This window comes from Pogona vitticeps, chromosome 6 (genome assembly GCF_051106095.1).
Source record: "Pogona vitticeps strain Pit_001003342236 chromosome 6, PviZW2.1, whole genome shotgun sequence".
In the NCBI taxonomy this organism is placed as follows: domain Eukaryota; kingdom Metazoa; phylum Chordata; class Lepidosauria; order Squamata; family Agamidae; genus Pogona; species Pogona vitticeps.
In genome coordinates, this window is record NC_135788.1 from 118,774,174 (window position 1) to 118,786,543 (window position 12,370).

A 12,370-nucleotide genomic window follows, 5' to 3' on the forward strand; every position below is an offset into this window, starting at 1 on the left:
GGCCTGTCGTGTCACATCAGAGATGAAGCATATGTTTAACCTTTGTTACTCAGATGTTTTTGGACTGCAACTCCCAGAAGCCTTCACCATCAGCTCTGCTGGCTGGGGTTTCTGGGAGTTGCAGTTCAAAAACACCTGAGTAACAAAGGTTAAGAACCACTGTGTTAGATGACCTTCAAATTATTTTATGGCATGGACTAAGGAGAAATCCCCTCCTTCTCCGGCTTCCTCTCGGTGGACATCAGCCTTGCTTGGCTCCCTCATCCTTCTTTCTTGCAGGCCTTCCTGGCCACCACAGCTGTTTTGAAGGATGAAGGATATTTACTTCCGTCTCCCTCTGTGGATGATGAAGGGGAAATATGGTTTTTCCCAGGGCTCCTGACATTCAAGTCTAGAGAAATGAAGTTTTTTGGGGGAGTGGTCTTTCTCAAAACTGGGGAAGGGGGAAATATTTGTTTGGACTATGAGATCCAGAATCCCTTAGAGGCTAGGGGTTCTGGGAGTTGTAGTCAAAAAATGTCATTTTTCCCCCCCAAGGCTCTGGCCTCTGTGGGGTCAGTCCCCTTTGGCGCTTCCCAGGGGTGTGTTGATTTTCTTTGAATCAGGTCAGGTTAAGTAAAGCTCTTTTTCTGATTTGAGGTGGGAGTCAAATGAGGTTCGGGAAGCCACGTGGTTTAATTTGAGCCAGTTCCACCTGAGCTTGAAGGAGCTGGTTTGTCTCCAGGCACGAGCACTCGGTAGATCCTCCATGTCCAGAGGCAGTCTACCTCTTTGGTGCCAGGGACAAAGAGAGCTACTTCCCTCATGCTCGGCTCGTAGCCTTTCCGGCTCGTAGCCTTCTTTTTGGCTCACGCTGGAAGCAGGATGTTAGGCGGGGGGGGCCTTGATCCGAGTCCAGCCCAGCAGTTGGCTATTCACCAGGTAGCTCGCACAAGATGAGCGCTTACTGCTTTTGACAAGGGATGGGGAGAAAAAAAAACATTTTAGGGGTAGGCCATACCCATTGTTTCCCTGTCCTTTCTCCATATTCCTTACAGCCGAAGAAAGTTCCCCCCGGGAAAGCAGGTGCAGGGAAATCCTCCAGGACAACACCCCTCCGGAAGGAAATCCAGGTGGGGCCGAGGAGAAGGGGCCAACCCACGGCTCGGAGAAGGAGCTACCGATGGTGCTTGCCAAGGTCAGTGAAGGAGGCTCAGGGGATCGGGCATGTGAATGACCGGTGGTCTGGTGGGCGTGGGGGGGGGCTGGGTTTCCTGCTGGAAAGCAGATCAGAACCCACCCACTGAGTTCCCGCAACTGGCATCGAAGTCACCTGGGTGGAGAGAGAAGAGGGAATAACATGATGCCAGTGCGTGAACAAGGGGTGGAAAGTGCTGCCCCACCAAGGGGTGGTAAAGGACGTGGTGGTGCTGCGGGTTAAACCACAGAAGCCTCTGTGCTGCAAGGTCAGAAGACCAGCCGTCGTAAGATCAAATCCACGCGATGGAGTGAGCCCCCATCGCTTGTCCCAGCTCCTGCCAACGAAGGCATGTAAAAATGCGAGTTGATAAATAGGTTCCACCTCGGTGGGAAGGCCACGGTGTTCCGTGTCTAGTCGTGCTGGCCACACGACCACGGAAACTGTCTACAGACAAATGCTGACTCTACGGCTTGGAGACGGGGATGAGCACCGCGCCCTGGAGTCGAACACGACTGGACTAAATGTCAAGGGGAACCTTTAGCTTTACCTAAAGTTCAATGTAGCTGCTTTCCCACTCAAACAACCCTGCGGTTTAGGTGGAATCACACCCACCTGCCTGAGCAATTGAGAGCGGTCCCCCCATGTCTCAGATATGGTGTCACAAAGACAGTTCTGGGACAGAAGGGTTTTTTAGAAAATATATATTGCAGTGTTCCGGGAACTGAAGCATTTATTTTCTTTTTGTACAGTAAGACCTCCGTGTCTGCGGGAGGTCAGTTGCAAGCCCCTCCGTGGATACTGAAACCGTGGATTATAGCAAACACCGTATTATAACAGTGAATGCTATGCTATGCCTATCATGGTCTCTGGCTCCCTCTTGTGGCCAGTTCTGGTAATGATATCAAGAAAATAGATTTCTGCAGCAAACACTATGCAAGAAATGGTCTGTTGCTCCCCCTAGTGGCCAGTTCTGGTCATGTCATCTTTAGAAATACCTATTTCTAAGATTTTTCTTTTAATGTCTTTAATATTTTCAGACTGTGAATAAGTGAATCAGCAGATACTGCTCCCACAGATAAGGGGGTCTTACTGTACTTACTTCTGTACCCAGCAACAAGGAATATCTGGTTATCGTAAATATAATCATCCTCTTAGAACTGCAGGGCTGGAAGAAACTCTGTGGATCATCAAGTCTACCCCCAGTGGGGGAATCGAACCCCGAACCTCTGGCTCCGTAGTCGGAGACCTAAACCGCTGAGCTATCCAGCAGTTCTATAGCCTTTGGTCCTTTCTCCACCAAAGGAAACATATGTCCTATAAATCAAACAAATTGGTGAATGGATTCTTTTATGGCTTTACCCACCCAGGAATGGGCCAAGTTTGAGCTTTCACAGAGTTCTTCGGAGAGAAAAGGAAGGAGGCTTAAGGGTGGCAAATCTCAAGAGGGCTGCGCAGAACCTTCCGTGTATCCTTGCCTCCTTCTTCCTCGCCCACATTATCTTCTTTCTCTCCTTCTCTCTCTCTCTCTCTCGTTCTCCGTTTTCAGCAATTCAGGGATCCCCCGTCCTTCCCGCGCCCTCCCAAGCCGGTCGCCCTCCCCCGGGGCCGGAAACCTCCCAGCCAACCCGAGAGAAGCCGTAGCAACGAAGAAGCCGGGGTAGCAGGAGGGGCCACCCCGGACGATACACGTACGTCCCCCCCAATTGCCCAACCCCGGCGCAGACCCAAGGAACAAGACGTTGAAGGTGACGTGAGACTTGGGCGGGTGGGAGAAAGCCTTGCCTCCCTCCGGTCAGACCTGGGACCAAACGGGGGTGTTGGCAAAGTCTTTGGCTCAGAGTCCCCAGTTCGAGTCTTTGGCACCAAGTCCCGAGACATCCGAGTCCCTATTAAAAGCAAGGTGTTCTTTTTCACCTCACAAAAAAAACGGGAGGCGTGGGTGGGTTCTCGCAACTAGAGCCCTCATTCCTGAGGCTTGCTGTTGCCATGACTGAACTGGAGGAAACATGCAAAGATCTTTCTTTCTGGTTCTCCTTTGTCTGTCCCCGTTTCTTGCATTATTTCTCGATTTATTTAAAATGCAGTCTCTTTTTAGAAAAAATAAATAAGTCACCCTTTAAAATTGACTTGGCAACAGAGGCTCAAAATATCTTCTTTTGGGGGGGGGCCCTTAAAACTCCCAGGGGTCTTCCGGGGATATGTGGCCAATGTCCACCATTAGCTGGAAAATGTTATCACTCAGTCCAGAAAATATTATCGGTTTGGCCCAGTGGTCATGTTGATTGAGGAATGGGGGCCGGGGGGAATTTCTGTTGTTCAAAGGGGAACGGATTCCATACTTTCAGGCTTATACCTTTTAAGTGGTCCGAGGGACCAGGGATCTCTGTGGGAGACCATCTTCTGCCTTACAGAAGGTCTCTCTCTCTCTCTCTCTCTCTTGGTCTCTGTCTTTTGCTGATGAAGAGGGGATGATGGGACATAGGGCTCTCCAACACTCTTTTGTTTCTCTTCCAGGGGAGCCAGAAGTGGGGAGGAAAGCAGCCCCTCTCAAGCCAAAGAGGACGCGGCGAGCACAGTCCTGCGACAAGCTGGACTCGGATCGGGGCCGAAATCTGGGCCCTGGAGGTGAAGTGCCAGCATAAGGCCCCTTTCCTGCGGGATGCAGCCTGACAGCTGGGAGGGGAGAACCGAGGGTGGCCGTGCTGGGGTGGCGCCTTCTAGCTGGTCTGTCAAGCTAAGGTGCATTTTCATGGACGGAAAGCTTGCTAGGCAGCATCTGTATCCATACGAATGTGCCTAATGGTGCTTGCCTGCTAGGGAGGATCAAGCACTCCGTGCATGCTCAGAAAACATAAAAAGGGCTACACTGGAGGATACCAAAGTCTTCTTTAGTCCAGCATTCCGTTCATGTGCTTAAGATCCATCCAGTTCCCGTTGGGAGACACACACACACCCCTAGGAGGCAGAGTGAATTTAATTTTATTTATTTATTTATTTATTTATTTATTTATTTATTTATTTATTTATTTATTTATTTATTTATTTATTTATTTGACATATGCCACCCACACTAGCCAGAGGTCTCTGTGCGGCTTGCAACGATTAAAATACAATAAAAAGATAAAACAATTAATATACAATTAAAATATATACTCTAAAATTGTACCCCTCACCTTGCATTCCCCAGCAGATGATGCACAGAGCCATCCCACCTCGGATGGGGAAGGTAGAAGAACAGCCTTATACCAAGTCCTCCAACCAATATTGCCACTTCTGACCATAGAGATGGGATTTGGGGGTTATCAGACTACAAACCCCTTAAACTCGCAGTTTCTGGGAGTTGTGCCTGACGGACGTCTAAATGTGGCTCGCCTGGCAGAAAGGCCTGAACAAGCAGGCTTTGAGGCTGAGCTCAGTCTAGTTCCACCCACGCTTCCTGTTCCTGCCCCAGGGCTGGCTGGGAGCTTCCTTTCTCAACAGGAAACTTGACAGAGCTAGGCCTAGCTCAGTGTCAAGGCCTTCCAGTTCAGGCCTTGCTTCCAGGCGAGCCAAATTGGGGTGCCTGTCAGGGGTCTGTTTCGTCAGGGAAAACTCCCAGAGTGGATTTGGATGAGATTTGTACTCTTATGTTTGACGAAGTAGACATATCCACGAAAGTAGACATGTCACATTAAAATAGAATAGACCTTAAGGTGCCGCATGCTTCATAATTTTTGGTCTTTTTTGTTTTGTTTCTTTGTATTTTTTCGTAATTTTTTTTTTACATTTCTTACAAAAATTTGGCAGCCATGGATCTCCCCGGTTTTAGGCCTGGTCCTCCCGGCAGATCCTTAGTATTTCCCTGGCGATCTCTTCTTCTGTCACTATCGAGGTTCAGTCCTCCTTAAGTGGATAGGGTGCGAATCTGCCAACCATGAGCGCGTCTGCCCCCTTTAGCTGCTCCTCTCTGGGCAGAAGGAAATGCAGAACAGGCAGACTGAGCGTGGAAGCCATTCCGCCCTCTCTCCTCCTTAGCCCTAAGGTGCTCTGCCTGTCCCTCCATCATGTCCCTGTGTGTGGCACGTGGCCCAAAGCTCAGCTCAATGTGCCCATGATCTGCTGGGGTGTCCGAATCCCTGATAACTCTGTATGTCCCACGTGATTCGGGAGACCATGATAGCCAAGACAGGAATGCTAGCAGCCCCTGCCCCCCCAGAAGCAACAAAATTGTGAGGGACAGGAGTGGAATGAGCAGCTTGTGGGTTTGGTTTTTTTTTTTTTTAGGGCTGTGGGAAGGGGCCCAAAAATCATTTCTGTCTGATTCACACCATTTCTCCCCAGTCGAAATGCTTTTTCACGAAAGCTTGCCGCCGGCCATCTCTTTAGACTCCATTTCCCATCACTCACCTCCTCCTGTTTTTCCCCTTTCTTCACCACACCACCTTTCTCTCTGTCCCCCGCCCCACAGGTCCTGGAGACACCCCCCTGCCCGACCCTCCTCCTCCCCCACCTGAGTGCAACGCCTGCACCTGGAGGCCGCGACCGGCTCTTCCCCAGCCTCTCCTTCCGGCGGACTTGACGGTGGGTAGGTATCGAGAGCCTCCTTCGGCCGGACGGCCCAAGACTCACCGGTGGGTCGGTCGGTCAGTCATCCTCCCTCCCTCCTTCCCTGCCTTGCTCTCTCTTTCTCCCCCCTGCCTGACAGCTCCCTCTCTCTTTAGGATCTCCCGAATCTGGGACAAAATGATGGACAGGCACTCCGTTGATGTTGTTGCTGCTGCTGCCTTTTCATCTTCCGGTGGAAAAAAGCGAGGGAACACAACACCTGCAAGAACCACAAGAGAGAAAGGCGACTTCAGAGAAAACACCCTTTTTTTCCAGCTCTCCCCTCCTCCTGAGTGGGTCCGACCTCCCACCCTATAGTCCGTCTGGGACCAGCCCCGTCTTCAGTGCTGCTGAAACCCTGGGTTTTTTTTCTTCTTCCCCCACACCTCCTTTGATGCCTGTTCCCTTCCCTCGCTTCTGGGTCCAACCCGCTCGCCCGTCTTCCCCACAGGAACTGGAGAAGTTTTCCTCTTTTTTTGAAACCAGGGTGGGGAGGGGGAAAAAATAAAAAAAGCCACAACAAATCCCATGTTCCCTTTTCTCCCAATCTTTGTGGGGGTGTTGAGACAGAAAGCCGAACACCCCCTGCGCCCTTGGGAGATGGATCCTACACCGCCTCGTTTGCTTGCCTTCGGAGACCTTTTGACGTCTTCTCCTCCGGCTTCTTCTCTGTCGGGCTCCCCCCCCACCCCAAATCCCACCCATCTCCACCTGGGGGTCCCCATTGCTGGTCCTGCACTTCATCCCCTCCTTCCGATTCGAACCATCCTATTTTCAGCTTGTACAAAAGAAAAGAGAATCATAATAAATTATATATGGAAACTTTAAAAAGCAAACGAACATGCATTTGGGGGGGGGGGGGAGAGCTTTGTGGGAGAAGATTTCTTGCGTGCGAAGTGGTCCAGGCGAGGAAGAGAGTAAATTTGCTAAATTTGCTAACTGCCTCTTGTCTGGACCACCAATCTTTAAGCCCCTTTCAAGCTGAGAAGGATTTGTTCAAGAGATGCTTGATGTTAACTGAATAAGAAGCATCCATGCCGGATCAAACCATCACCTCTATAGCTCAGTATTTTCTTCATACGATGCACCGAAAGGAGGCCCGCAGGGAGTTCTGGGGGGGGGCATGTTCTTCGTTGTGGTTCATTTCCTTTTACTGTATTTCATTTCCTTTTTTACGGCTACCCTTTGTGCCGTGCCGCTCTGCTACAAAATTGTGGCCAGCATTACAGACAAACATCACCCAAATAATAAAAACAAATCTAACTGCTAAAAACGGATAAAAGCAAACACAATTCACTCATCCATCCAAAGAGAGAGGCAGCCGAGCCATCGGAAGATGACGGGGGGCTCAGAAAGGCGGCCAGAAAGGAATTAGAAAAGATCATGAAGTGTAAGGAGGTGTCGCTGGAGAACAAGGCGAAGATCATCCACACCCTTGTCTTTCCAGTTGCCATGGAGGAGCGTGAAAGCTGGAGAGGAAAGAAAACTGATAGGAGAAAAAAAATATTTGTTTAAAATATGGTCTTAGGGGGAGAGCTTTGCAAACTGCCGGAAGGACGAATAAGTGGGTCCTAGATCAAAACAAGCCCAAACTTACTCTGGAGGCAAAAAAGGTTGAAACTGAGGGTGAATTACTAGAAGCTAGCTGTCTGTCGCTTGCTGTTTTTCAGTAGCTTGATAAAGGTATCTCCTGATCTCTGGATTGTTTTGGCCACCCCACGGCCCTTTTCAGATGTTTTTTTCCCAGGAGAAACCTGCTGCTGGTATTTTGAATGGCCAGCAGGTGGCAGCAGTGATGTGGTCATGAGAAAGAAAGAAGCTTTCACCCAACATTACAGGGGACCCCTTGGCCGCTTTTATGCAGAAACGGCTGCCTATCCCAGCACAGAAGATGTTTGTCCTCCTGGTTTGCCCTGGCTAGCCCTCTCCTTGGACAGAGTGGGGCCAATGCCTCAGGCAGCAGGTCACGGGGGGGGTAGGGGGTGGCATGCACATTTCACTCTCTTAGACATAGGGTTGCGCATGCCCCTGTGATGTACCCCACCGCTGAAAATCCGACTCCCGAACTGTGTGCATAAAATGAGGGGAGGGGTAGCCTTTAATTCCTTTGCCTCGGGCAGCAAAAGGTCTCGGGGTGGCCGCTCTCCAGGCTCTTGTGCCGAGATGCGTCTTCCTCATTAGAAAATCACGATCTTTTTTCTAAAAAAAAGTGGGCTAGAGTTGCTTTCTGGGGCCCTTCTGAGATAAGTGGCCCCGAAGCTTAAGCTTCATTTGTTTCAGAGGAGAACTGCTCAGCTTTGGGGTAAAATGGGAGGAATGCAAAAGTCACGGTGAAGGTCATGCATGTATTGTGCGCATTACGATCCATCAAGTTGCCTCCAGATTATGGCAGCACTAACGCATCTTTTCATCTGCCTGAATCGCTCTCTTTAGTCATTTGGAAGCAGTTGTTTGTTTGCTGTTGATCTGTTCGCAACTGTAAATAAAGAATAGCTTTAGGTATCCGTTGGGAGTTTGATTCCCCACTGTGCCTCCTTCGAGTAAAACCACCTTGTATTGGCCTTGAGCTGGTTGTATCGTCCCAGGGCACCCTAGAAGAAAGAAATTATAACCCACTTCTAAGAACCCTCTCCCTGAAAAGCCCTGGAAAGGGTCACCACACATCAGAATAGACTTGACAGCACCTTATTGTTATTATTAACACATTTTCAAGGTATCTGAGATAATCATCATCTTAGAACTGAGGAGCTGGAAGGGACCCTGTGGATCATTGAGCCCAGCCCTACTCAAGGAGGCACCGTGCGGGAATCGAACTCCCAACCTCGGGCACCACAGCCAGAGACCTAAACCACTAAGGACTGCTTTTAAGCAGAGGTTTCTGATCCGAACTATAACCTCTCCTGCACTGTCCCCAATAGATATGCTCAGCCACAGTCACCACCGCCAATGACCATCATGGCTGGAGGATGATAGGCTCTGTAATCCAACATGTTGCTTTCTTTGGCGGGGGGGGGGGAAGCTGACTTATCATGATGCAAACTAGTTCCAGACCTTGGAAAAAGTTGCTTTTTGGGGGGACGACCGTTCCCAGATTCTACCAACCCACTTTCCACCATCGCCTTCTCCAACCCGGGGCCCTTCAGGTGAAGGCCAGCTGGGGGACGATGGTGGTTGTAGTAGTGCTGTGGCTCTGGAACACTTCCCCCCGGGTCTGGGAAGGCTGTCAGAACAAGGGAGGAAATACGTTACCCCCTGAGACTTCACAAAAGAAAATTGGGACATGTTCCAAGCACAGCTGGCACTTTATCCGCCCCCCCAAATTTCCAATGTGCTGTTGAATCCTTTGCTCCATAACCCATGGGTTATGTTCATTTATTCCGCCTATGTCTTCCCCTCGCCCAGCAGGGGTGGGTGGGAGGGGACGGTGGCTTTGTTTCTCCGAGATAAAGATATACCCGCAGAACCATAATTTGTTCTGTAAGAGAGTCATCAAGCCTTCAAGATTTCTGCCTTGCCAGCTGCGGGGTCTGGAAGAACCTTTGTCTGTATCACGGATGCTAAAAGGCAGGATGCGTCCACCCCCCCACGGTGAGATTTCGTTCCTAGAGACCCCCCCCCCGGAGAGAAAGAGAGAGATGGAGAGAGGCAAAAGGATGGAGATATGAGCAAATCAAGCGAACGCTCCTTTCAAGGGATGTTCTCCGAAGCCGGTCCAGCCCTACCGTCAGGGGTAACCTCGTTGTCCTCCCTGGACGAATCTCCTCTTTCGAAGGACGGAACCAGAGAAGATGCACAGTCCGGCCGGTATCTCCTGCTTCCTGAAAATAACACCTGGAACTGGTACATCCACTGGAATCTAGGTCAAAAACAGAGAGAAAGAACTGTACCGTAGTTGCAGAAGATACAAAATATAATGTTCTTTAATTCAGTGTAAAATGCCCAATGCATTTCGGCCAATCGGTCTTCTTCAAGGGCATGTTTATTAAACTCTAATGAGCTCTTGTTTATTCGGCCTGTACCCGTCTCCATTAAATCAATGTTACACTGAAATAAAGAACGTTATATTGTCAACGTCCAGGAATGACAGTTCCCTGTTTCTTATGACCTAGAATTAACTGCTTCCTCCCATTCAGATCGGGTGGAAGAAGATATTGTGTGGCCTGCGGTTCAGCAACCCATCTGAGCATGGACCAAAGAACGAGATGGCTTCTCTTTCACCTCGGGCGGCAAAATGTCTTGGGCCACCCCTGCCTAAAAGCTAAAAGCAACGACTAGAAAAGGTCGTCTTAAGGGAAGAAAACTCCCCCAAGTTCTCCTCCGCTTGCACGTTTTTAAATTTCATTTAAAATATTTGTTAATCCCACCGAACTCCTTCTAAAAGACCCAAGGCCGCCTACATGATTAAAAGACAATATGTAAAGCTTAAAAACAAATCCTAAAAAGGAGTTAACAAATACCGCTCTGAGAAACAGTAAACAAAAGCAGTCCCAAAAATGCATTCAAAGCAGTAAGGCACAACAATAATCCATTAAAAAAAACCCCACTCAGGTAGCCGGTTGCTCAGGGAAAGCCTGCCTGAAGAGAAAGGTATTTTGCCTGCTTGCGGAAGGAGAGCAAAGATGGGGCCAGGGTGGCCTCCAGTGGGAGGGAGTTCCAAAGTCTGGGAGCAGCCACAGAGAAGGCCCTCTCCTATGCGTCCCTACCAAACATGCCTGTGAGGATGATGGGACAGAGAGAAAGACCTCCCCTGACGATCTTGACACCCAAGCAGGCTCGTGAAAGGAGACGTGGTCCTTGACGTGACCAGTTCCCATTGGGTCCTCGGCAAAAAGCCGGGAGCAGTGTTAGGAACCGGGAACAACGGGGAGAGAAGATGTTTGTTTGTTTATTTAAAATATTTTTACCCGGCCTTTCTCCTTGAAAAGGACCCAAGGCAGCTTGCATCCATGAAAGGCAATATTTAAAGTTGAAAAACAATGAGTATACAAATGTGGTTAACGTCATTAAAAGAGGATATTGGTCTCTACGGGGCTGAACGGAACACAAACAAAATTCTGGGGTACGCATAAGTAATCCCTTGTTGGCAAACTTCGAAGTGCAAGGCTAATTGCTTACAATCCACCCCAATAATCTAAATTACTGGGTAGCAGAACAATATCGCTTGACCGAATCGCACATGTTGAGGGCAGATCTGGCTCCCTGCGTGCCGTTTTTCTCCCTGAATGAATGGACTGGAAAAGCGTGCCTTCAGATACCGCCTGCCCATGAACCTCCAGCTCTTCCTCTCTTATCGTCATGAAAGCCAGAAAGCTAGTCTGACTTTCTCTCTTCATACCAGACGTTTGCACAATCTAACATGATGGACATATACAAAATGTAGGTAAAATTCAAAACAAATTCAAAGGTTAAGCCGATTAGACTGCTTTTGAACAGAGGTGGGGGTACTTCTCTTGGCCTTTTTGCTAGATCTTCAGTTCCACACACGGGCATAAATTGCATGTGCATAAAACACTGCCTTGATTGAATGCCTCCATAGTCACAGAAACTTTGTCCTGTCTCCAAGTAGCCCCATTTTACTTGATCTAGATTCTATGAGGAAAGGCCGTAAGAACTAGGTATGTTTAGCCTTGAGAAAAGAAGACTGAGGGGAGACAGGAGAGCACTTTTCAAATACTTGGAAGGTTGTCTTACAGAAGACGGGCAGGATCTGTTCCCGATCATCCTCCCAGAGGGGCAGGACACATCATAATGGGCTCAAGCTACAGGAAGCCAGATTTTGGCTAAGTGTCAGGAAAAATTTCCTAACTGTAAAAGCAGTATGACAATGGAAGCCATGATCTCAGGGTGAGGTGGAAAAACCCTGGAATTTTCTGCCAGGAATATAGGTGGGTGGGAATCCTGGAGATTCTTATGTCTGCCATTATGAGATCTGGAAACCCGGAACAAAACCCTCGTTATTCCTTCCACTTGTGCAAAAGTCCACGGGACCGAGAGTTGGCCACCGTTTCTGTGCTTCCACAAGGAGCGCCTACCGGCCACTTCCTTCTGCAAGCGTGGAAACCGCGGCTAACCCCTCGTGCCACAGAATTTTGCAAGAACAAACGAATTATTTAAAATAATTAAAATGTTCGTAATCTGATCTCCTGTTCCGTCGTTTTGCGTGCTGGGTCACACGCTACTTTCCTCGGACAAAATCCAGCCTTAAAAACCCGGCCCCATCAATCGTGAACACGTTGTGCAAACAGTGATCTTTAAGTTGTGGCCTCCCACAGTGTGGGGGTGTGTGTTGCTCTTCGTGGCCTGCTTATGTTCTCCCTCTGCTGCCATGTAGCTATTAAGGAGCTGATGGTTGTCGATGTTCCTGCTGTGTCTTGTCAATTGCTTTCGGAGCAGATACAATGTGCCACCAGGGCAATTTTTGTGTGGCTTTTGTATAGCCATGAGAGAGGCCTATGTGCTCTCACTTCTGGTATTCTACTCAAGAGCCTGGATATTTTACACCCTCTACAAACCAGGGTGCCTTTCCTTTTAAACCACCTAAATCTCTCTGTGTGTGTGTGCACGTACAAATATCAGCTTGTTCTGGCTCTCCGACCAGATGCTGTG

The 12,370-nt window shown here is 49.1% G+C and overlaps 1 protein-coding gene across 3 annotated transcripts in view; it reads left to right on the forward strand.

Moving 5' to 3' along the window:
- CARMIL3 (capping protein regulator and myosin 1 linker 3) overlaps window positions 1–6,600 on the forward strand; it is a 65,602-nt gene extending 59,002 nt beyond the window's left edge. For 2 of the 3 annotated variants that reach the window (XM_072977065.2, XM_078378340.1), the window contains 5 exons: window positions 1,038–1,177; window positions 2,727–2,925; window positions 3,695–3,805; window positions 5,628–5,744; window positions 5,881–6,600. In XM_072977065.2, the coding sequence (XP_072833166.2) occupies window positions 1,038–1,177; window positions 2,727–2,925; window positions 3,695–3,805; window positions 5,628–5,744; window positions 5,881–5,906 (593 nt within the window). In that variant the 3' untranslated portion in view covers window positions 5,907–6,600. The remainder of the gene's footprint in view (window positions 1–1,037; window positions 1,178–2,726; window positions 2,926–3,694; window positions 3,806–5,627; window positions 5,745–5,880) is intronic. The other variant, XM_072977066.2, reaches the window with a different exon arrangement.
- The last annotated feature ends 5,770 nt before the right edge of the window (window positions 6,601–12,370 follow it).